We start from the raw sequence: 26,189 nt of genomic DNA, 5'->3' as shown, positions 1-26,189 counted from the left end.
GATCAATCTGTATAAAGAATGAAAGATGTAAGTTTATTAGACAAAGTGTGAGCTTGAAATCATTCAGTGTTTCATCATCTGTTCAGAGCTGAAGAAGGTTCAGAATGTAGAAGTTTAGAAAATGGAAACTCCAAACAGCTGACAGAGTTCATACGCCTTTGTCAGGGTCAAATTCAAGCAAGACCATGTGAAAATTAAAACACATCATCCTAGGTGAACTTAAACACCTTTGTTCCCCTTTTGTTAAGACATAGAAAAGTACACCACACAAAAATACTGCAAAAGGAAACGGTCGCCTTATATACATAGTGTATAAAGTCAAAATGCACATTTCACTTCAAATTAAGATTAAGGCTTTGAACAGATCACATAGTTCAGTTCAACATATAAGACTTTAAGAATGCACAAGCATCTACTTAAAATCTATTTAATTTATCATCCATGATATTATTTTGTACAATTCCAATGTATTTTGTTCATCTCCCTTAAATAAACAGGCAGTCTTAAAGTATGAAATATTCATATACAAACACATATAAATGTGTGTACTGTCTCAGTGGCTGATAGTACCCCACAGGCCTCAGTGTGAGCTTGAAGACATTTATAATGTTTAAGTAGTTTAATGTGCAGGTGCTGACGATAAACACATTTTGAATGAAAGCCGGGGAACTTTGGTAGCACAGAAACAAGTGGCTATTCTTTGTGACTATATGGATCACTCACAATACCATTATTTCACACAAAGGCACCAAATTAATACTCAAAAAAGCTGCAGCAATACACACAAATATAAACAGTACTTGGTGACAACTTTGCTTTTAGCCTTTAACCCTTCTTGACTACTTTTGATGTGGCCTCTATATTTTACCTTTAAAAACAGTTTATCTGTTATTTTCTCATTTTGACCAACTGTATCAGCACAATTTATCTAAATTCAGACAAAATTTAAAATACAAGTAGAAAGTGATATTTTGACTGTAAAAACCACACACATGTTTAACGAATCATCTTCATAACTTGAAATGCAAATAGAGATTGTACATTTTTAAAAATACGCACACGTTTTGCAAACAACAAAGTTATATGGTACTATTTACCAAAAAATGCAGCCAAGGCTCAGACGTTTTTCATATAATCATTTCAAACTATTTACAGAACAATCAGGTGTCAAACAATAGTTTGTGTCACTCTAACACATATGAGAACAGCACAGGGATAAACCTGCAGGTCTGACAGCAGGTGTGTCACTCAGCGTTTACACTGCAATCTGCCTTTGTTGGCTTTAAGGCAGCAACTGTGACGATCACTAGTAGAACTGACACACAAAACAAAACAACAGCTACACACTAAATACACAAGACAACAAACTAACTTGAGACCAAACACGGTAAACGTCACAAATCTCTCACGTATCAAAACTCTCTCTCTCTTTCGCTCACTCGCTCTCTCTTGCCGGTCACTCCTAAAACTTCCCCCTTTTGCTAAACAACCAAATGTCATGTTTCCATATCATTTTTGATTGGTCGACATGGTACATTTTCCCACCTATAGGGCTTTGGAGCGTGATGTCACGGGAGATGGGCCACGCCCCCTTCCGCCATGACAGTAGGCCAGCCAAAGGATACCATTTCAGCTATGGATCGTACGTGTTGTGTTGTCGGTTGCAACGTTAGATCACACGATCGTGAAGGCAAGAAGCTGGATAACGGGCTCTCTTTTCATCGTTTTCCGTCCTGGAGGCAACGTGAGGGATCCCATGTATCCGATATTACTAAACAAAGACGTCAGGCTTGGATTGCAGCGGTGAGACGAGCGGATATCGAGTTCTCTGCAATCCCCAGCTTTTTGTTGGTTTGCTCACGGCATTTTCTTTCCGGTGAGTTCTAAATTAATTCATATCACTCTTGAAAGGCTTTTAGTGTGATTTTCAACGTGCTGAGGTCATAGATAATGAGATAAAACATGCTAATGTGTGATACTGCAGAACCACATCATGTCGACTGAGTAGCTTATGATTTGGCATTATTGCAGGCAAACCAGCATATGAAATGGATGTAACAAATCCAGACTGGGCACCAACACTGCACATGGGGCATGACGACATACCTGTATCAGACTCGGACCGGCACTCAAGGCGTACGCAACGGAAGCGAAAAAGAGCACCCATCGGAGGTAAACAACCCCCCCCCCCCCCCCCTCTAAAAACATACTAAATTGCTATCACTGTACACTAATCCGCACATAACTTCCAGATGAATCACACACCTGTCATTGGAATATTGGTGTACATTTACCTTATGTCTAATTTTATCTTACAGGCTTTCGTTATGCAGCTGCAGAGTCTGAAGGTGTGCCCCGTGCAGAAGTGATTGATGAAGATCTGACAGAAGACCAACAGCAAAATCACAATGTCATGGAGGCAGTGGACAGCAGTTGTGTTGGACAAGTGGAGGTTGAGGTACCAGCTGCAAATGTGGATATACTGAAGAAATGTAAACCGTTTAAAATGATGACAGATTACAAACTCTCAGCTGTGTCTGTAATCAAACCTCTGTAACTTTGCTTCACTTCAGCAGCATCAGCTCATGTTCACATGTTGATTCATGGTTTGCTTCAGTTTTTGATGGACTGCAGAATATTTTGAAGGTTATCTGCTATAAAAAGCCAGAACAGGAAAATCTGCTTCATGTGTTTCTGTTTGATCCTCAGTGACTTTGACACAAAGGCCTCTGCTGTGATGATCACACCTCTGATCAAGTCTCACAGTGTCAGCTTTGTTTTTATACATATGGATATGTGCTGATAAATGATCAGAGTTATAATATTTCCCACTGTCTGCTGTGTGCCGTGACCTTTGACCTGCTAAAGACAGTCAGCTGTGGATTATTCATTGTTGTGTCTGATACTTAGAACTGTGAGGAAGAACACTACACAGTTAATCAGTGTCCCCTCTCTCTGAATCAGGGAAGGTGGGCAGGCCGCGTGTGGGCCGCGGGCCATACGTTGAGTCTCACTGTTTGAAATGTGAACATTGTTCTGCTGCAGTCAATGGACTAAACCAGAGAAGAAGAAAACAGACTTTACCATGAAGATCCTCAGTGTGGATCAGTATAATATCAGCCTGATGTCTGCAGTTTAGTGTCAGCACAACTTTCACATCATATTCATCTCAGCACAACTAAAACATGCTGACTGACCTCAGAGTTTCAAGTCCACATCCTGGACTCTCCAGGAAACCACACAGATGCTTCACTCCTGAATCCTGCAGGTTGTAGTTGGAGCTCAGGTCCAGCTGTCTCAGATGGGAGGGGTTGGACTTCAGTGCTGCTGCCAGATAATCACAGCTGATCTCTGACAAACCACAGTTGATCAATCTGTATAAAGAATGAAAGATGTAAGTTTATTAGACAAAGTGTGAGCTTGAAATCATTCAGTGTTTCATCATCTGTTCAGAGCTGAAGAAGGTTCAGAATGTAGAAGTTTAGAAAATGGAAACTCCAAACAGCTGACAGAGTTCATACGCCTTTGTCAGGGTCAAATTCAAGCAAGACCATGTGAAAATTAAAACACATCATCCTAGGTGAACTTAAACACCTTTGTTCCCCTTTTGTTAAGACATAGAAAAGTACACCACACAAAAATACTGCAAAAGGAAACGGTCGCCTTATATACATAGTGTATAAACTCAAAATGCACATTTCACTTCAAATTAAGATTAAGGCTTTGAACAGATCACATAGTTCAGTTCAACATATAAGACTTTAAGAATGCACAAGCATCTACTTAAAATCTATTTAATTTATCATCCATGATATTATTTTGTACAATTCCAATGTATTTTGTTCATCTCCCTTAAATAAACAGGCAGTCTTAAAGTATGAAATATTCATATACAAACACATATAAATGTGTGTACTGTCTCAGTGGCTGATAGTACCCCACAGGCCTCAGTGTGAGCTTGAAGACATTTATAATGTTTAAGTAGTTTAATGTGCAGGTGCTGACGATAAACACATTTTGAATGAAAGCCGGGGAACTTTGGTAGCACAGAAACAAGTGGCTATTCTTTGTGACTATATGGATCACTCACAATACCATTATTTCACACAAAGGCACCAAATTAATACTCAAAAAAGCTGCAGCAATACACACAAATATAAACAGTACTTGGTGACAACTTTGCTTTTAGCCTTTAACCCTTCTTGACTACTTTTGATGTGGCCTCTATATTTTACCTTTAAAAACAGTTTATCTGTTATTTTCTCATTTTGACCAACTGTATCAGCACAATTTATCTAAATTCAGACAAAATTTAAAATACACGTAGAAAGTGATATTTTGACTGTAAAAACCACACACATGTTTAACGAATCATCTTCATAACTTGAAATGCAAATAGAGATTGTGCACTTTTAAAAATACGCACACGTTTTGCAAACAACAAAGTTATATGGTACTATTTACCAAAAAATGCAGCCAAGGCTCAGACGTTTTTCATATAATCATTTCAAACTATTTACAGAACAATCAGGTGTCAAACAATAGTTTGTGTCACTCTAACACATATGAGAACAGCACAGGGATAAACCTGCAGGTCTGACAGCAGGTGTGTCACTCAGCGTTTACACTGCAATCTGCCTTTGTTGGCTTTAAGGCAGCAACTGTGACGATCACTAGTAGAACTGACACACAAAACAAAACAAAACAACAGCTACACACTAAATACACAAGACAACAAACTAACTTGAGACCAAACACGGTAAACGTCACAAATCTCTCACGTATCAAAACTCTCTCTCTCTTTCGCTCACTCGCTCTCTCTTGCCGGTCACTCCTAAAACTTCCCCCTTTTGCTAAACAACCAAATGTCATGTTTCCATATCATTTTTGATTGGTCGACATGGTACATTTTCCCACCTATAGGGCTTTGGAGCGTGATGTCACGGGAGATGGGCCACGCCCCCTTCCGCCATGACAGTAGGCCAGCCAAAGGATACCATTTCAGCTATGGATCGTACGTGTTGTGTTGTCGGTTGCAACGTTAGATCACACGATCGTGAAGGCAAGAAGCTGGATAACGGGCTCTCTTTTCATCGTTTTCCATCCTGGAGGCAACGTGAGGGATCCCATGTATCCGATATTACTAAACAAAGACGTCAGGCTTGGATTGCAGCGGTGAGACGAGCGGATATCGAGTTCTCTGCAATCCCCAGCTTTTTGTTGGTTTGCTCACGGCATTTTCTTTCCGGTGAGTTCTAAATTAATTCATATCACTCTTGAAAGGCTTTTAGTGTGATTTTCAACGTGCTGAGGTCATAGATAATGAGATAAAACATGCTAATGTGTGATGCTGCAGAACCACGTCATGTCGACTGAGTAGCTTATGATTTGGCATTATTGCAGGCAAACCAGCATATGAAATGGATGTAACAAATCCAGACTGGGCACCAACACTGCACATGGGGCATGACGACATACCTGTATCAGACTCGGACCGGCACTCAAGGCGTACGCAACGGAAGCGAAAAAGAGCACCCATCGGAGGTAAACAACCCCCCCCCCCCCCCCCCCCCCCTCTAAAAACATACTAAATTGCTATCACTGTACACTAATCCGCACATAACTTCCAGATGAATCACACACCTGTCATTGGAATATTGGTGTACATTTACCTTATGTCTAATTTTATCTTACAGGCTTTCGTTATGCAGCTGCAGAGTCTGAAGGTGTGCCCCGTGCAGAAGTGATTGATGAAGATCTGACAGAAGACCAACAGCAAAATCACAATGTCATGGAGGCAGTGGACAGCAGTTGTGTTGGACAAGTGGAGGTTGAGGTACCAGCTGCAAATGTGGATATACTGAAGAAATGTAAACCGTTTAAAATGATGACAGATTACAAACTCTCAGCTGTGTCTGTAATCAAACCTCTGTAACTTTGCTTCACTTCAGCAGCATCAGCTCATGTTCACATGTTGATTCATGGTTTGCTTCAGTTTTTGATGGACTGCAGAATATTTTGAAGGTTATCTGCTATAAAAAGCCAGAACAGGAAAATCTGCTTCATGTGTTTCTGTTTGATCCTCAGTGACTTTGACACAAAGGCCTCTGCTGTGATGATCACACCTCTGATCAAGTCTCACAGTGTCAGCTTTGTTTTTATACATATGGATATGTGCTGATAAATGATCAGAATTATAATATTTCCCACTGTCTGCTGTGTGCCGTGACCTTTGACCTGCTAAAGACAGTCAGCTGTGGATTATTCATTGTTGTGTCTGATACTTAGAACTGTGAGGAAGAACACTACACAGTTAATCAGTGTCCCCTCTCTCTGAATCAGGGAAGGTGGGCAGGCCGCGTGTGGGCCGCGGGCCATACGTTGAGTCTCACTGTTTGAAATGTGAACATTGTTCTGCTGCAGTCAATGGACTAAACCAGAGAAGAAGAAAACAGACTTTACCATGAAGATCCTCAGTGTGGATCAGTATAATATCAGCCTGATGTCTGCAGTTTAGTGTCAGCACAACTTTCACATCATATTCATCTCAGCACAACTAAAACATGCTGACTGACCTCAGAGTTTCAAGTCCACATCCTGGACTCTCCAGGAAACCACACAGATGCTTCACTCCTGAATCCTGCAGCTTGTAGTTGTCACTCAGGTCCAGCTGTCTCAGATGGGAGGGGTTGGACTTCAGCGCTGCTGCCAGATAATCACAGCTGATCTCTGACAAACCACAGCGACTCAATCTGTATAAAGAATGAAAGATGTAAGTTTATTAGACAAAGTGTGAGCTTGAAATCATTCAGTGTTTCATCATCTGTTCAGAGCTGAAGAAGGTTCAGAATGTAGAAGTTTAGAAAATGGAAACTCCAAACAGCTGAAGCCAACAGGAAGCAGCTTCAAACAAACACAACAAGAGAAAAAACTCTGAATGTTTCACATTAAAGTCGTACATTTATCATAAAAACAGGACAAAGACTTGAAAAAGTCGTGTTTTTCCTTCCAGGAACCACAAGGCTTCACTTTTAAAGGTGAAGTGTGAAAGAAATGGACATATTTGAAGTCCAACACCTTTTTCCAGTCACATTATTAAAGCAGACAAACTACAAGCTCATTTTCATTCCAACAAGTCATCTTCTGACCTGGACTAACAACACTGGTCTCTATGTGCAGCTGGCTGTGAGACCAGTGCTCAGGGAGCGTCTACAAAGTGCAACACTGAAAGAACATCACACACTAGCTTTGTCCCAAAACGTCGGCTGCATCCTTCGGAGGACCCGGTATTCGCGGTCTACGTGGGCCGGGTCCTTCAAAGACCGAAAAGGCTGGAAGTGCGAGGCTGTGAAATGGGACGGTCTAGCCTTCAGATTTGCGTCACCGTTGTGTCGGTGGAGTTTAATAAACTCGGCCGTCTGCTCCTTGCTATCTAAAATATAACATGACACTGGCGTAAACTCTCGACCGTCTCACACTTCTGTTTAATCAGTTTCCTGTTTAACGTTTATTCAGCTGTGTGAAAATCCCGGAGGAACTTTGATCTCAGCCAAACCGATTTACTCCGGAACAAATAAAACACAGAAAAAAGGCAAACAATTACATTTTTAAGTTATCCGAGTGACTTATATATCGTGTTTCACCTGAGTAGTGTGATCAGGAGATATTTTATTTTGTATTCTTATAATCAGTTATCATTGGTTAATCATTTACCATTGTTGAATCAGTGGACAGAATAATCTTTTAATTACATCTGTGTTACTCTGAGCAAATATTAATGCACACTGACTGTCTATTGAGGTTCTGTATCATTCTTGTTATCTGCTTAAGTTGTTGCACTTTAGTGCAGTCACACCGCTCAGACCCACCAGTCCTGTTGGACCCAGGCCCGTCTGCGTTCAGTTCTGCACGTACGCCGGCCTGTAACCACATGCACGCACTTATATAACACATGCACGTTTACACTCACACTTAATAATAATAGGAGGGTCGTCTGAGGATAGTCTCTCTGAAAGCTACACTATCACAAAATGCACAATGTATTACACACTTGTTTTTCTCTAAAGTAGCATATGATGTCCATATAAGGAGAACTTTTTGAGTGCGAGGAACTGTTATCATTGCCAGTAAGGTCTAACTGTGTGACGTCATAATGACTATAAAGCTTTCTGTCTTTGTGCAAACGAAGAAGAAGTCCGGCTCTTCCCACACTGTAATGTGTGTTTTAATAAATGATCTGTGCTGACCCAAACTATATCCCAGTCGTAGTCTCTTCCTCAAAATCCGGACCATGACAGTAGCGAAAGAGCGGGGTCTGAAAATGATGAAGCCGGGCGTCCGCTGCTCTCGCCGGCTGGAGTGACCATTGAACCCCCCGGCTTGCTAGCGAGCGGGTGGGTAACAGACGTCTCCGAAAACGTCGGCACACTTTTGCAAATATGTGATGTCTTGATAAACCAAGCAGATATTTGAAGTTTACACAGCTACTTTCTCGCCTGAAAATATGTTAAAAGTTTATTTTGTGATCCAGAAAGATTAATAAGAGTAATTTGAAAACTTAGTAGCTGCCGCCATTGTTGGCAGCTGAAATTTGGCTGGGCCGCGCTATGAATTCTGGGATATGGTGGACCACGAAGGACACACCCGACGAATCCTTCAAATTCGGGGAAATGAAGGACGCATTTGTCGGGCACATTTGAAGGAGTCGACAAATACGGACAGCCTTCATCGCCTGGCTGTGACGTAATCGGCCTTCAAATGCAGCCTCTGGAGGATGCAGCTGACGTTTTGGGACACAGCTACTAATTTGCTTCCATCATCCAACCTGAAGAGGAAACAGAGACGCCTCCCCTTCAAAGTAAAAGCTGCTCCTTTTGGACACAGTATCAAAGAAAGTCTACAGTATAACATAGAAAAGACAGAACAAAGTTTTGGTTGTTTTTAAATTGTGCAGAAATGAAACTACACTAAGCTCAATTATGTGACAGACATTTCATCCCATGTCAGTTTGGCCTCATCCTGGGCCGGATTATCCAGCACACACTCTGACCACAGGTCCATGTTGAGCAGGATGAGCTGCTGGCTAATCTGGAGGCTGTAGCAGCAGCTCACAGTCACAGTGGGTTTCCACTCATGAAAAAGCTCTGGCTGCTTCATTTGTCATCTCATATCAGAGACTTTAATGCTTCACTGAAGCTGTACTGTGATGCTTCCATATTCCAGTGAGGCCTCCATAATGATTTCAGCTGTTCTGTACACACACTGTGTGCCCTGTATGGCTCAAAGTCTCTGCAGCCTGTTTTTATCTGCTATCATCAGATCTTCATCATCCTCATTCACATCCCTCACACACTCTACAGCCTCATCAGCACTGACTTCATCTTCACTGACTGATGGAGCACAACATGAACCTGTGGAGGCTGAAACACTGTCCTGTCAAACATCTCCCCATCACCACTCCACTTCTGTCAGCCTTTAAATTAACCCTGCTCAAGTCTGTCACTTCTGTTTGGAGCCAAAAGAGGTTAAAGATTACGCCACTACATTCTTGTCTAGAAAATATTAAAGTGTATTTGGTGACACACAAAAAAGGGTAAAAGTATAGTTTGGGTCCACACATGTCCAAACCCTGGTGTGTAGGCCTACTTAGTATTGAGAAAAGCCCACTAAAAGAACGCCCACCAGACCAAAGCAATGGTGTTGACTTGATCAGCATTAACCCCGCCCCCTGACTTTGATGGGTGAAGCTGACAAATAAAATGTATTTATGAACAGCGATGCAGGGCCAGGAGTAGCAACGTGAATTAAATAAATACATCATTAAATAATTCATTAAATGTGTCAGTAAAATAATTAAAATAGAAAACAAACCAACAAAATATGTAATTAACTAATTTGAATTGTACATAAATACATAATGAATTATTTTAAATGAAATTAACTGATAATTCATTGTGATTTTGTTTTGTGTTTTGATGAGCTAATAATCAGCTCTCTTTTTCTCATTGTTGTTCTAAGCCGCTTATCCAAAGGTAAGGCACTACCTGTTGAATTATTTCCAAAGTGTGCCAAATTGGACATTACAAATTAAAGTCTACTCACTGAAATTACTGGGGAATGTCTGCTTTGATTTTGATGAGAATCTCATGACAGTACTGAGGATTGAATGCGGTTGGACCGCTAAAGGATTTAATACGGTTGGACCGTGGAAAGCAGTTGGACTGCTGAGTGATTTTAGTATATTAGGGAATTTGGTTATTGTTTGGGGTGGAGCCCGTATTGGTTATAAGGTTGGACCTGCTTCAGTCTTACACTTTTTTGGCTGTTTTACTGTTGTTCCAAAGTATTATAAATTATTCAAGAACGTCAGTTGGACTGATAGGAAGCGCAGTGCTCAGAGGTAACGCTTGCCAATGCCAAGGACGCTTAGGCATTGTCCTCGAAGAGGGATAGTCAGTTGGTCACTGTGGAGCTTGGGGCACTCCAGAATAACTAGGAGTTAGAGTCTCCTTACCGTTTGGAACGGTAGTCTGCGCTTTTTTGGCCAGCAGAAGTTGGACTTCGGGCGTGTAACTTTAACTTAAAACTTCGGGGTAAGCCTTGGCTGTGAAATGCCAAAAATAGAGCTTCAGGCAAAGTTTGGGTTGGTTGACGCTTTTAAATTGAGTTAGGGATTTTAGAGATGAGGCCAGAAACTGTTGGACAGATACTGGTTAATTGATCACAAAAAAGTTGGACTTTATCGGTTGGACCGTTAACTTAAATTTGTCGAAATTGTTTAGGCGCTAAAGCTGACAGATGTGACAGTGGTTGTAAATATAAGACGTCTTTGTAATATAAAATAAGAGATCTCTGTGTGAAAGGAGTCTGAGGCAGTGCTGGAGCTATTTTTAGACTGTGTGTGTGTGAGTGTGAAAATGCAAATTAGTCAGCAGTGAACTGTTTAAACCACAGTTGGTTTTACAAATACTGCTGCAAACATTGTTGAGTGTGTGTTTAAGACGCCATTTATGTTCATTAGAGGGCTATAAATAAAGTTTTGAGTTGCCGTAGTGGATGTATAGTAATTGACTGAGTTTTGATATATAAATATAGTGAGTGCACTGTATATATTTAAGACTAACATATTACTTTTAGGAGTAACCTCTCATCAGCAATAAATGCTGGTGTGTTTTATTTTTTCTATTCTATGTGTGTGCTGTGAGAATTAATAGAGGTTTCAATTGTTTTCTTTGACTTGCTCTTTCTGATTATGAAAGGCATGTCTGAAATACTCTTAGGAAAGCGTGTTGTGAGTATATTCCTCAACTCTTGTCACAGTTTAAGTGTGTGAATGCTGTGAGTAGCAGGTTTTGAGTGATTGGGTGTGATTTGTACAAAATAATAAATAATAATAACACTATGAAAGTTGATAGTAGAGTGAGTGCAGAAGTGGAAGTGTGAGAGAAAAGGCGGTGTGTGTGTGAGACGATCTGACAAACGCAAAGAATTTAGTATATTTAGAAGTGTGTGCGTGAAATAAGGGTGAATTGTTTTAGATCAAGACTTAGTAAAACAAGAGTTTTATTAGCCTGTAAAAAAAACAAAACAGGAGAGATAGAAACAGAAAATATGGTTCTGAGCAGCTGCAAGGTTGACAGGAAATGGTGTGTGTGACAGGAACTTTGCATGCCCATAAAAGGAACTGACTGTGACAAGTGAGCACACAGAGAGAGAAACATACGAGTTAAACTCCAGGCAGATGAAGCAAATGGAGGTTTTAAGAAAAGAAATGAAAAGGATATTAATTGTATGCTTTAGTGTGTCAATACAGGTGGACTTCTTTCAACCTAGAATCTTGAGTACAAAACCATTGATTAACAGAATTGGGAGGAAAACAGGCCAGATTTTGGCTTAAAATTTTACAGCTTGACCTCCCACTTGTCCCGATCCTGAGAAGAAGCTCATAGGACAGTTAATCTCCTGATGAAGACCGACAGAACATCGTGGACTTCAAGAATTAACAGCAGGCAAAAGACAGTGCAACTGAAACTACACTGACGATACCAGCAGCAGCATGGAAGAAAAGCACGTGATGGAAAATGCACGGTGAACTGCAGGCTGGTAAGAACAGTGTGACATAACTGTTTAAAGACACTGAATGGGATATTTTGCCAGGCTGGGATTTAATCTAAAAGGAAAATACTGAAAAGAGCAACGGAGAAGAAACAGAGAAGAAACAGACTGTGTTTGCTGGGGATCACAAGACAACAAAGGACACTAAGAGAAGGGCACAGGGGCCAGTGGGAAGGTGAAGCCCAGACGAGTTCGACTGCGAGAATAGAGGGTACAATTGGGTTGAAATTGAAGCCGGAACTCAGGATGGTTTAGGGATGTCCACGTCACAAACAAAGAGGTAAACAAAAAGAAGGTAAAATAAAGAGAGAAAATAACTGACAATTACATTAATGAATAGAAGACACACATACAGATATTACATAGATTTATTTTTAGGATAAAGGGGAGAGCTTATACGTAGAAATGACTTTTTATACATATTGCATTTTGTGCCTTTAAGGGAGTTGTGGCTCAATTCGTCTCTTGTGGGTCACGAGCCTTTGGCTAGCGCTATGATTAGCCAATCTACTGTGAGGATGATATGAGTTATTGAAGGATTGCACACGCTTACAGACATATAGAGTCCATAAACACACATGACAGTATTGATTCCAGGCAAAAGGCCTCAAATTAATTTAGCGTTTAACTGAACTTGAGCTGGCCCTGTAACAAGTGACAGAAAAGAGGAACTGAATAGGAGTTTCTTGCTTTAGAGAAGGACCAAAGGAAGGAAAGCATATATTTTTGGTTAAGTCTGATAAACTAGAATGAGAAGGTATTGTTACATCAAAGGAGCAAGATGAAATAAAAAGGCTGTACCAAAAACAGGTTATAATATAGGAAATGTGAGTTTTAAAATGAAGTTAGTGTTAACACACAGGAGTTGTTTCAAGGCAGCGTTTAGCTATGATAAAATGTATGCAGGAGTAATTGCTTATATGTTTAAACTTAATTGATTAAAGTGGTTGTTTTTTTTGGATCTTTTAGTAGAATAGGCGCTTATAATGATTTTCTTGTGAAAGGAGATTCTAGGTCAGAGTGGAGGCCTTGCAGCAGCGAGACTTCTGTGTACAGGATGTTGATGATTAGATAAGGCAAGCGACAGGAAACGCATGCAGGGACGTGAAAGCAGCGTTTTAAGAGTTTTAAAATGATGAGTAACGTTGAAGAATATATATAAATACAAGTCAATAAGTCAAGAAGATAATTAGGATCAGGCTTTTGATTAAAGAGTCCCAAAGATGATAAGTTAGGGAGGTGCAGGAAAAGGTGTTTGGTTTGCTTTACACAAGATCTCGGCGACCACAGGGGGGTGAGGATCCTGGAGGCCCGAGGCATGATGGACCACAAGAGAGGGACGCAGAAAAAACCTAATCTTACGCATGGAGTGTTCTCGAGGGGGAGCTGGTGTTTATTACTGGACCACTTAGATGACATGAGGTTGTCTGATTTGCTGAGCCAGAGGACGGCTAGAGAGGGTCAGAGCGGGAGTGGTGACCCCGATGTCCATGATGCCATGGATGGACATGGAAGCAGCTGAGTGGGCCGAGGAGTGACCCAACACAATGTATTGTGACCTCTGGTGTTCCAGAGGTCGAGAGAGGGAGTATTGAGATTGGAGAGATATTTTGCTGCTATTGTTAAAGGCTCATGTTCTCACTTAGATCATCGATTTCTACTTGCATTTCTTTCTGGGAAAAATGGGGATTACTTTGGAAACAGGAAGTATTTTCCCCAATAAGCAGCCCTGGATTAGTAAATCACTCCAACATGTTCTCAGGCAGAAGAAGCTGTCTTGTTATGAGGGAGAGAAGAAAAAGATTGAGGCACAGAAACTTGTTGAAAGAGAGATAAAGCAGCTAAAATCAGGTGTAAAAGTAAAGCAGAGGATGAGCTGAATAAAGGACACTCAAGGCTGGCTTGGAAAGGAATGAAGTCCATGGTGGGGATGCAGAACAAGGAGCAAAGATGAATGTGATGCTGAATCAGCAGAAGACTTGGACTCATTTGATTCCAGCTTTGATATCATTGATTTCAATGAAGAGCTTTGTGATTGTAGCAAAGGGCTGGTAGCTCTGAGAGTCCCACTGATGAGGTGTTTGTGTGGAAATCTCTTAGTGGGACCAAAGAGAGAAAAAGCCCTGGTCCTGATGCTGTGGGAGGGAAATGATTGAAGTGTGCTGTGAGGAACTGACTGGGAGATTTTCACACATTTTCCCGTCCTCCTTGGAACAACAGGAAGTTCCCAGCATATGGAAACAAAGGTTAAGTGTCCTATGGCACTCAGTGATGATGGTGCTGTGGCCCCACCACCTCCACCTCTTTGTAAAGGAACTAACTGTCATCTGAAGCTTCAAATGGGACTAAGACTTCCTCCACTAGGTGGCAGTGTCTGATGAGAAAGTGTTAGTGGAGCTGGCCTGGAGTCAGAAACAGGAAGATGCAGGATTTGGGCTGAAATGGGGAAAAGTGGTTCGCACTAGTGCCTTAAAGCAAGAAGGTTGTAGGTTGAAGCTTGTTGGCCTTTCTGTGGAGGTTGGATGTTCTCCCACAGTCCAATGAAATGCTGCTTAGGTTCATTGGTGCTTCTAAATTGGCTGTAGGTGTGGATGTGAGAGAGTGCTTCTCTGTCTCTCTCTGTTGGCCCTGTGATGGACTGCTCACCTGTGCAGGTGGACCACGCCTCTTGCCCTATGACAGCTAGGGCACAGGCTGCAGCCCTGTGAGCCTAAGCTGAATAAACAGTTAGCAAAAATGATCCATAGATGGCCTGAAATCCCCCAGTTAGCAGTTTGGTAGATAGCTATGACATGCTAATCCCATCCAGCAGCTGTATTCTACCTGTAAGCTGATCCCTGCTGAGCCAAAGCACTTTTTCATATACAAATTACAACCTTTAATAGAAACCTATTGGTCAGCATCTTATTAGCCTGCTGTTAGCTTCATTCCACAGAAAACTGAGAGAAACTAACAGAGTTGATAAAGAATAAAGAGAAATGTGCTGATTTAAAGCCTTTGAAGTGATGATCTCTGTCCACTTCTGTCCACTCATTCATTCATGTAAGCTTTCTAATGCAGCTTTGATCTTCACAGTCTGCTTCATGAAACTCATTCTAACCCTGAATGTCAGAGTGTTCCTCCTTCTCTTTCCCATCATTCATGCTGGCAGTGGAGGAGATTTGGATGTTGGACTGTGTTTTGGATGATGTGTGTATGTTTGTGTTGGACTGCTGTCTGTAAAGCAAACGCACATTTTGCTTTGGATTTCAGTGTCAGACAGACTTTAAGGTGGAATGAAGAGTTGGAGAGTTTCACAGTGAATTATCCAGTGGAGGATTTTTCTTCTTCTTTGAAGGTTTGAAATGTGAACATTGTTCTGCTGCAGTCAATGGACTAAACCAGAGAAGAAGAAAACAGACTTTACCATGAAGATCCTCAGTGTGGATCAGTATAATATCAGCCTGATGTCTGCAGTTTAGTGTCAGCACAACTTTCACATCACATTCATCTCAGCACAACTAAAACATGCTGACTGACCTCAGAGTTTCAAGTCCACATCCTGGACTCTCCAGGAAACCACACAGATGCTTCACTCCTGAATCCTGCAGCTTGTTGTCGTACAGGTCCAGCTCTCTCAGATGGGAGGGGTTGGACTTCAGTGCTGCTGCCAGATAATCACAGCTGATCTCTGACAAACCACAGCTCCACAATCTGTATAAAGAATGAAAGATGTAAGTTTATTAGACAAAGTGTGAGCTTGAAATCATTCAGTGTTTCATCATCTGTTCAGAGCTGAAGAAGGTTCAGAATGTAGAAGTTTAGAAAATGGAAACTCCAAACAGCTGAAGCCAACAGGAAGCAGCTTCAAACAAACACAACAAGAGAAAAAACTCTGAATGTTTCACATTAAAGTCGTACATTTCTCATAAAAACAGGACAAAGACTTGAAAAAGTCGTGTTTTTCCTTCCAGGAACCACAAGGCTTCACTTTTAAAGGTGAAGTGTGAAAGAAATGGACATATTTGAAGTCCAACACCTTTTTCCAGTCACATTATTAAAGCAGACAAACTACAAGCTCATTTTCATTCCAACAAGTCATCTTCTGACCTGGACTAACAACACTGGTCTCTATGTGCAGCTGGCTGTGAGACCAGTGCTCAGGGAGCGTCTACAAAGTGCAACACTGAAAGAACATCGCACACTAGCTTTGTCCCAAAACGTCGGCTGCATCCTTCGGAGGACCCGGTATTCGCGGTCTACGTGGGCCGGGTCCTTCAAAGATCGAAAAGGCTGGAAGTGCGAGGCTGTGAAATGGGACGGTCTAGCCTTCAGATTTGCGTCACCGCTGTGTTGGTGGAGTTTAATAAACTCGGCCGTCTGCTCCTTGCTATCTAAAATACAACAGGACACTGGCGTAAATTCTTGACCGTCTCACACTTCTGTTTAATCAGTTTCCTGTTTAACGTTTATTCAGCTGTGTGAAAATCCCGGAGGAACTTTGATCTCAGCCAAACCGATTTACTCCGGAACAAATAAAACACAGAAAAAAGGCAAACAATTACATTTTTAAGTTATCCGAGTGACTTATATATCATGTTTAACCTGAGTAGCGAAAGAGCAGGGGTCTGAAAACGATGAAGCCGGGCGTCCGCTGCTCTTGCCGGCTGGAGTGACCATTGAACCCCCCGGCTTGCTAGCGAGCGGGTGGGGAACAGACGTCTCCGAAAACGTCGGCACACTTTTGCAAATATGCGATGTCTTGATAAACTAAGCAGATATTTGAAGTTTACACAGCTACTTTCTCGCCTGAAAATATGTTAAAAGTTTATTTTGTGACCCAGAAAGATTAATAAGAGTAATTTGAAAACTTAGTAGCAGCCGCCATTGTTGGCAGCTGAAATTTGGCTGGGCCGCGCTATGAATTCTGGGATATGGTGGGCCACGAAGGACACACCCGACGAATCCTTCAGATTCGGGGAAATGAAGGACGCATTTGTGCATTTGCATGCGCAAAAGAAGACTTCACACACAACGCGCTCTGTTTAGACCCAGAGTAAAGAATATTGTTTGACAGATGACCCTTAATATGAAGACTTCGGACTTTACGTTTCCCAATTTTTGCTTTAAGTTATTTTGTTATTTACATAATAATGTAGATAACCTAATAATGATCCTTATTGCTGTTTTAGAGGAGCGGTGCTTCAAAGGATAGCTGCAGATTTCTGTCAGAATCTGCAGATTATACAGTACAAATAAAATGTTCACGTTTCTCCAACGTTGTCTTCCCAACAGTTTCACTGACATCTACACGGGATGGCCAGGAAGCGTTCGCGATGTCTTATCGGGCGCTGATAATTGGCATCTGTCTTGTGTTGGTGACGTAAAAGACGGATTTAATGCGACTTGACCATTCAAACAGCAGTCGCTTTCTAAAACATCGGATATGTATCGGATTCAGTACCACATACGAAAGTGACCCAGGTCGGATTTGAAAATATCGGATTCGCGACGTTCACACTGTCATAGCATGATCGGATATGGGTCGCATAGGGTCAAAAAAGTCAGATTTATAAAGGTCAGAAAAATCGGATTTGATGTCGGACTCTGTAGTTTTCTCTGGTCCCCTCCCCAATCAGACCAGGAGTGACATGTTTAGCCGCATGTTCTCCTTAAATTGCTGGCTGTCTGAGTGGTGTCCCAGAAACGATGTGGGCTTCATAGATAATTGGCAAACCTTCTGGAGGAAACCTGGTCTTGTTAGGAGAGATGGCATCCATCCCACTTTGGATGGAGCAGCTCTCATTTCTAGAAATATGGACAAATTTATTAAACCCCCCAAAATATGACTATCCAGAGTTGGGACCAGGAAGCAGAGTTGCAGTCTTACACGCTTCTCTGCAGCTTCTCTCCTCCTGCTACCCCCCCAAAAACCCATCTCCATAGAGACTGTGTCAGCTTCCAAAAAGACAAAAAACAAACTAAAAACCAGCAACAAACAACTTAAACATAAACAATTACAAAGAAAGAACAATACAGTATCCACATCTGAACCAAAGAGGAAAACAGTGAAATGTGGATTATTAAATATTAGGTCTCTCTCCTCCAAGTCTCTGTTAGTACATGACTTAATAATTGATCAACAAATTGATTTACTCTGCCTTACAGAAACCTGGTTGCAGCAGGATGATTATGTTAGTTTAAATGAATCAACACCCCCGAGCCATTCTAACTACCAGAAATCTCGAAGCACAGGCCGAGGGGGAGGTGTGGCAGCAATTTTTCACACCAGCCTATTAATTAATGAAAGACCAAGACAGACTTTTAATTCATTTGAAAGCCTGATGCTTAACATTGTCCACCCCAGCTGTGAAACTCAGAAACCAGTCTTACTTGTTATCATCTATCGTCCACCTGGGCCTTACACAGAGTTTCTGTCTGATTTCTCAGACTTTATATCTAATTTAGTTCTGAGCTCAGATAAAATAATTATTGTGGGTGATTTTAACATCCATGTAGATGCTAAAAATGACAGCCTCAACATGGCATTTAATCTGTTATTAGACTCAATTGGTTTCTCTCAAAATGTAAAAGAACCCACCCACCACTTTAATCACACTCTAGATCTTGTTCTAACATATGGCATCGAACCTGAACATTTAACAGTGTTTCCTGAAAACCCTCTGCTGTCTGATCATTTCCTGATAACATTTACTTTTACAATAATTGATTACACAGCGGTGAAGAGTAGACTTTATCAAAGTAGATGTCTTTCTGAAAGCACTGTAACTAAGTTTAAGAATATAATCCACCCACTGTTATCATCTTCAATGCCCTGTACCAACACAGAGCAGAGTAGCTATCTGAACGCTACCCCAACAGAGGTCGATTATCTTGTTAATAATTTTACCTCCTCACTACGTACGACTCTGGATACTGTAGCTCCTGTGAAAACTAAGGCCTCAAATCAGAAGTACCTGACTCCGTGGTATAATTCTGAAACACGTACCCTAAAGCAGATGACTCGTAATCTGGAGAGGAAATGGCGTGTCACAAATCTAGAGGATCATCATTTAGCCTGGAGAAATAGTTTGCTGCTTTATAAGAAAGCCCTCCGCAAAGCCAGAACATCTTACTATTCATCACTGATTGAAGAAAATAAGAACAACCCTAGGTTTCTCTTCAGCACTGTAGCCAGGCTGACAAAAAGTCAGAGCTCTTTTGAGCCAACCATCCCTTTAACGTTAACTAGTAATGACTTCATGAACTTCTTCACAAATAAAATTTTTATCATTAGAGAAAAAATTACCAATAATCATCCCACAGATGTAATATTATCTACAGCTACTCTTAGTACCATTGATATTAAGTTAGACTCTTTTTCTCCAATTGATCTTTCTGAGTTAACTTCAATAATTACTTCCTCCAAACCATCAACGTGTCTTTTAGACCCCATTCCTACAAAACTGCTCAAAGAAGTCCTGCCATTAATTAATTCTTCGATCTTAAATATGATCAACCTATCTCTAATAATCGGCTATGTACCACAGGCCTTCAAGCTGGCTGTAGTTAAACCTTTACTCAAAAAGCCATCTCTAGACCCAGCAGTCTTAGCTAATTATAGGCCAATCTCCAACCTTCCTTTCATATCAAAAATCCTTGAAAGAGTAGTTGTCAAACAGCTAACAGATCATCTGCAGAGGAATGGTTTATTTGAAGAGTTTCAGTCAGGTTTCAGAGCTCAGCACAGCACAGAAACAGCTTTAGTGAAGGTTACAAATGATCTTCTTATGGCCTCTGACAGTGGACTCATCTCTGTGCTTGTCCTGCTAGACCTCAGTGCAGCGTTCGATACTGTTGATCATAATATCCTATTAGAGCGATTAGAACATGCTGTAGGTATTACAGGTACTGCACTGCAGTGGTTTGTATCATATCTATCTAATAGACTCCAATTCGTGCATGTAAATGGAGAGTCCTCTTCACACACTGAGGTTAATTATGGAGTTCCACAGGGTTCAGTGCTAGGACCAATTCTGTTTACATTATACATGCTTCCCTTAGGCAGCATCATTAGAAGACATAGCATACATTTTCACTGCTATGCAGATGACACCCAGCTCTATCTGTCCATGAAGCCAGATAACACACACCAATTAGTTAAACTGCAGGAATGTCTTAAAGACATAAAGACCTGGATGGCCGCTAACTTTCTGCTTCTTAATTCAGATAAAACTGAGGTTATTGTACTCGGCCCTGAAAATCTTAGAAATATGGTATCTAATCAGATTCTTACTCTGGATGGCATTACCTTGGCCTCCAGTAACGCTGTGAGGAACCTTGGAGTCATTTTTGACCAGGACATGTCCTTCAACGCACATATTAAACAAATATGTAAGACTGCTTTCTTCCATTTGCGCAACATCTCTAAAATTAGAAATATCCTGTCTCAGAGTGACGCTGAAAAACTAGTTCATGCATTTATTACTTCCAGGCTGGACTACTGTAATTCATTATTATCAGGATGTCCAAAAAACTCACTGAAAAGCCTTCAGCTAATCCAAAATGCTGCAGCAAGAGTCCTGACAGGGACTAGAAAGAGAGAGCATATTTCTCCTGTTTTGGCTTCCCTTCATTGGCTTCCTGTTAAATCCAGAATTGAATTCAAAATCCTGCTCCTCACATACAAGGTCTTAAATAATCAGGCCCCATCTTATCTTAATGACCTTGTAGTACCATATCACCCTATTAGAGCGCTCCGCTCTCGCTCTGCAGGCCTACTTGTTGTTCCTAGAGTATTTAAAAGTAGAATGGGAGGGAGAGCCTTCAGTTTTCAGGCCCCTCTTCTGTGGAACCAGCTTCCAGTTTGGATTCGGGAGACAGACACTATCTCTACTTTTAAGATTAGGCTTAAAACTTTCCTTTTTTCTAAAGCATATAGTTAGGGCTGGACCAGGTGACCCTGAATCCTCCCTTTGTTATGCTGCAATAGATGTAGGCTGCCGGGGGATTCCCATGATGCATTGAGTTTTTCCTTTCCAGTCACCTTTCTCACTCACTATGTATTAATAGACCTCTCTGCATTGAATCATATCTGTTATTAACCTCTGTCTCTCTTCCACAGCATGTCTTTATCCTGTCTTCCTTCTCTCACCCCAACCGGTCGCAGCAGATGGCCGCCCCTCCCTGAGCCTGGTTCTGCCGGAGGTTTCTTCCTGTTAAAAGGGAGTTTTTCCTTCCCACTGTCGCCAAAGTGCTTGCTCATAGGGGGTCATATGATTGTTGGGTTTTTCTCTGTATCCATGAAGCGCCTTGAGGCGACTTTTGTTGTGATTTGGCGCTATATAAATAAAATTGAATTGAATTGAATTGAATGCGCTTTCGCCTGCAGTGTGAACGTAGCCTTACTCTCAAATCCTCCCTAATAACAATAACATAATTACACTTTAGCCACAAGAGGGCAGCAGCATTAATACAAGTCACATGTATATAAAGGTACAGTGATTATATTACAGTGATTTTGACAAAAACAAAACAGAGGTTCATGGCAGTGTGTTTTCCATAACATACCAACCAAATTAAATAATAAAAACTTTATAACTTACAGAGCTTTTTTAGAGGCTTTGACCACTGGCAGCAGCCTCAGAAGAGCCTCCTCTGAAGCAAAGTATTTCTGCAGGTCAAACTCATCCAGATCTTTTTCTGATGACAGTAAGATGAAGACCAGAGCTGACCACTGAGCAGGAGACAGTTTATCTGTGGAGAGACGTCCTGATCTCAGGGACTGTTGGATCTCCTCCAGTAGAGAACGATCATTCAGTTCATTCAGACAGTGAAACAGATTGATGCTTTTCTCTGCAGACAGATTCTCACTGAGCTTCTTCTTGATGTACTGAACTGCTTCTTGATTGGTCTTTGAGCTACTTCCTGTTTGTGTCATCAGGCCTTGCAAACGAGTTTGATTGGTCTTCAGACCCAAGAGAAAACGAAGGAACAAGTCCAGGTGTCCATTGGGGCTCTGTAAGGCCTTGTCCACAGCACACTGGTAGAAGTATTTCTCTGTCTGAGAGCTTGTTTGTTGCTCTTCCAGCAGATTGAGTCCAGAGTTGATGAAGGTCAGGTGGACATGAAGAGCAGCCAGAAACTCCTGAACACTGAGATGAACAAAGCAGAACACCTTGTTCTGGTACAGTTGTTTCTCCTCTTTAAAGATCTGTGTGAACACTCCTGAGTACACTGAGGCTGCTCTGATATCGATGCCACACTCTGTCAGGTCTGGTTCATAGAAGATCAGGTTTCCTTTCTGCAGCTGATCAAAAGCCAGTTTTCCCAGTGACTCAATCATCTTCCTGCTCTCTGGACTCCAGTGTGGATCTGTCTCAGCTCCTCCATCATATTTGATCCTCTTGACTTTGGCCTGAACCACCAGGAAGTGGATGTACATCTCAGTCAGGGTGTTGGGCAGCTCTCCTCCCTCTCTGGTTTCCAGCACATCCTCCAGAACTGTAGCAGTGATCCAGCAGAAGACTGGGATGTGACACATGATGTGGAGGCTTCGAGCTTTCTTGATGTGGGAGATGATCCTGCTGGCCTGCTCCTCATCTCTGAATCTCTTCCTGAAGTACTCCTCCTTCTGTGGGTCAGTGAACCCTCTGACCTCTGTCACCATGTCGACACACTGAGGAGGGATCTGATTGGCTGCTGCAGGTCGTGTTGTTATCCAAAGGCGAGCAGAAGGGAGCAGGTTCCCTCTGATGAGGTTTGTCAGCAGCTCATCCAATGAGGTGGACTTTCTTGTTTCAGTCAGGATTTTAGTTTTGTTGAAGTCCAAATGAAGTCGACACTCATCCAGACCATCAAGTATGAACACAACCTGGAAGTCTTCAAGCCTGCAGATTCCTGATTCGTTAGTTTGATTAAAGAAGTGATGAACAAGCTCCACCAAGCTGAACTTTTCCTCTTTCAGCACATTCAGCTCTCTGAAAGTGAATGGAAATATGAACTGGATGTCCTGGTTGGCTTTGTCTTCAGCCCAGTCCAGGCTGTATTTCTGTGTTAAGACTGTTTTCCCAATGCCAGCCACTCCCTTTGTCAGCACTGTTCTGATTGGTTCGTCTCTTCCAGGTGAGGCTTTAAAGATGTCTTCTTGTCTGATTGTTGTTTCTGGTCTGTCTGGTTTCCTGGATGCTGTTTCAATCTGTCTGACCTCATGTTCATCATTGACCTCTGCAGTCCCTCCCTCTGTGATGTAGAGCTCTGTGTAGATCTGATTCAGGCGGGTTGGGCTTCCTGCTTTAGCGATGCCCTCAAACACACACTGGAACTTCTTCTTCAGTTGGGCTTTAAGTTCACGTTTACAGAGTGGAGCAAATATTTCTGAAGGTAAGAAATTCAGAAACAAATATTATATAATAAATATCATAGCCTTTCAGTACCCTGAAAGGATGAATGTCTATTGGTCCATTTCTTGAGCTATTAGGAAAGATCAATATTCAGTCTTTAGAGAAATTCTCTTACTGCTCTGCAGATGGTAAGCCATCTCATGCTGCTTAAGTCTCCTCAAGAAGTGGAGTGTGATCTTCAGAAATGCTTCTCTGCAGCTCTTTCTTTCATCTTCATCCTCTCCTTCAAACATCTCCTCATCCTCCATCTGGCTCTTTAAAGTTTCTGGGTGATCTGGACTCAGAAGCTTCTGGATCTTCTTCAGCTCGTTCTTCACAAACATGGTGATGTTGTCCTCCAGCCGCTGGAAAAGAAGACTATATGAATTACCCAGTGGTAAATGGACTGGTTCTTATATAGCTCTCTTTGATACTCTGTGCACACAAAGCATTTATACAACATGCCTCATTCAACCAAGCACATTGTTCTATGCTTAAATACTTTCTTTCACACTCTGATGGATGCATCAGAGGGCAGCTTGGGTTTAGTACGTTACCCAGTACATTTGCCAGCCAGGGTTTGATTCACAAACCTTCTGACTAGTAGCTGACCTGCTCCCCTCCTGAGCTACAGTCACCCCAATCTGACTGAAATCATGGAGCCCAAACTCTGATTTATGTTGGACACACTGACAATCCTCTGGTCCACAAAGTGCAGCATAGAGGTGACTGAAAAGAACAAATGTAAACGTAGTACTACAAACCATAACCACAGAGTCCAGGTGTGTTTGATGTTGCTGTGCAGACTGACCAGTGGAAACCTCTGCTCTCTGCTGGTCCACTCTGTGGAGGAGTAATGTATAATTAGCTCATGTTATGTCTGTCCACACACAGACACAAGCTAAAGGTCCATGAAGTGATGTTTGGATGGGTTCAGTCAATCAGATGACTGTCATGGTGAAGCTTTGCTAGTCCTGCTGATCCCACTGAGAATTAACAACTCAGTTTCCAGATGTCTGTAGTTTTCTGCTCAGTTTCTTTAGTCCCAACAGCTCTTACCATCTCCTGCATAAAGCTTTCCCTCCATGCTCAGATGCCCTGGAACACGGTGCTCTCTTTATATCAGTGACTGGTTTAAAGGGACAACTTGCAGTGCTCGCCAAACTTTGTGTCAGCAAAAGTAGTTCTAATGTTTCTTACATTTATTACATTTTTACATTTTTGCACACACAAATCAATGAACGCAAAAACATAAACTTTCCAGATATTTTGTTTCACAATGTTACAAAACTCAGTTCACAACTACACAGTCTGATTTACAAGTACAAAATATTTATGACCACAGTTTGAGCCGATGTATGTCCCGAGTCTGTGGACTCAGTGGTTTTGTTTTGATTGTTATTGTCTTTTGTTACAATTTCATTCTGATTAAGATTTTCTAGTTCTGAGGTTTTGGTTTCTGTGTTCCCTCTGTACTGTGTTAGTATTGTGTCTCTGTTCACTTCCTGTTTTATTTTGACAAGGCCATGTCCTATGTTAGTGTGTCTACTTTTGCTTCCCCTTGTCTGGTTATGTCCAATGAATCCTGCTGTGTCTCCCTTTTCTCATTCCCTGATGGCTCTTTTGTGTATATGAGCCCTTTGTTTTCTCCTGCTTGTTGCTGGTTCGTCTGTGTTGTCTCCCCGTGTCTCCGTTTAAGGTTTCAGGTTAATTTTGTAGTTTTTTCAGTAGAGGTTATCTTAGCTTCTGCACAGGCCATCTCCACTGCACTTCACCGTTTCAATAAAGCTCACTCACTTCACAGCAGTGTCTGCATCTTGGGTCCTTTATTAAATTCAACATGGCTCGCCCCGCTAGCCGTGACATAAGATGTGAAAACAATATCCAAAAAACATGAGGGACAAAGAGGGAATAGTTTTAAGGTGCAGGGCCAACAAACTGAGTCTAGCCATGAACTCAGAGTTGATTGAATTAGCATTTTGAATTGGCTGATCTGAGCAATCAAGTCTATGTTCACTTTGAGTTAAGATTATATGTGATTGATGTAAAAGAAAAAAGCCGTCATCAGCAACAGATTCTGATTTAGCAGGTTTTCAAATCTAAACGGTACCCATCCCTAGCTGGCTGTAGTTAAACCTTTACTTAAAAAGCATCCCTAGACCCAGCTGTACGGCTTATCTACTGAGCAGCGCAGTGTCAGAGTGAACAACACAGGAAAATGATCAGAGATGCCCAACTCAGATATTTCAGTGACGCACACATCCCGCCCGTGGGAAAGCTCCAAGTCTAGTGTGTGACCTTTTTCATGCGTGGGACCAGTAACCCACTGGGTCAAGTTAAAAGAGTCAATAATATTTAAAAAGTCCTTGACCAGAAGTTTAAAGTCACAGCAGACATGGATGTTGAAATCACCAAGGCAGCATCATCAGAAGACATAGCACACCCAGCTCTATCTGTCCATGAAGCCAGATAACACACACCAATTAGTTAAACTGCAGGAATGTCTTAAAGACATAAAGACCTGGATGGCCGCTAACTTTCTGCTTCTTCATTCAGATCAAACTGAGGTTATTGTACTCGGCCCTGAAAAGCCTAGAAATATGGTCTCTAAGCAGATTCTTACTCTGGATGGCATTACCTTGGCCTCCAGTAACACTGTGAGGAACCTTGGAGTCATTTTTGACCAGGACATGTCCTTCAACGCACATATTAAAC

At 41.6% G+C, this 26,189-nt stretch overlaps 2 protein-coding genes across 2 annotated transcripts in view; both read right to left on the bottom strand.

The window, feature by feature from the left end:
- The window catches only part of LOC143416853 (ribonuclease inhibitor-like), a 264,095-nt gene that overhangs the window by 14,392 nt on the left and 223,514 nt on the right, over window positions 1–26,189 (bottom strand). The window lies entirely within an intron of this gene.
- Window positions 3,179–23,743, bottom strand: LOC143414164 (protein NLRC3-like). Its single transcript, XM_076877905.1, has 4 exons — window positions 23,611–23,743; window positions 21,699–23,490; window positions 6,576–6,752; window positions 3,179–3,374 (listed from the first exon to the last, which is right to left on the bottom strand). The coding sequence occupies exons 1-4, from the start codon at window positions 23,741–23,743 to the stop codon at window positions 3,179–3,181; spliced, it is 2,298 nt and encodes a 765-aa protein (XP_076734020.1).

The sequence above is a fragment of the Maylandia zebra genome, linkage group LG3 (genome assembly GCF_041146795.1).
Source record: "Maylandia zebra isolate NMK-2024a linkage group LG3, Mzebra_GT3a, whole genome shotgun sequence".
Lineage (NCBI taxonomy): Eukaryota > Metazoa > Chordata > Actinopteri > Cichliformes > Cichlidae > Maylandia > Maylandia zebra.
This window is presented reverse-complemented; position numbering and strand designations above follow the sequence as displayed.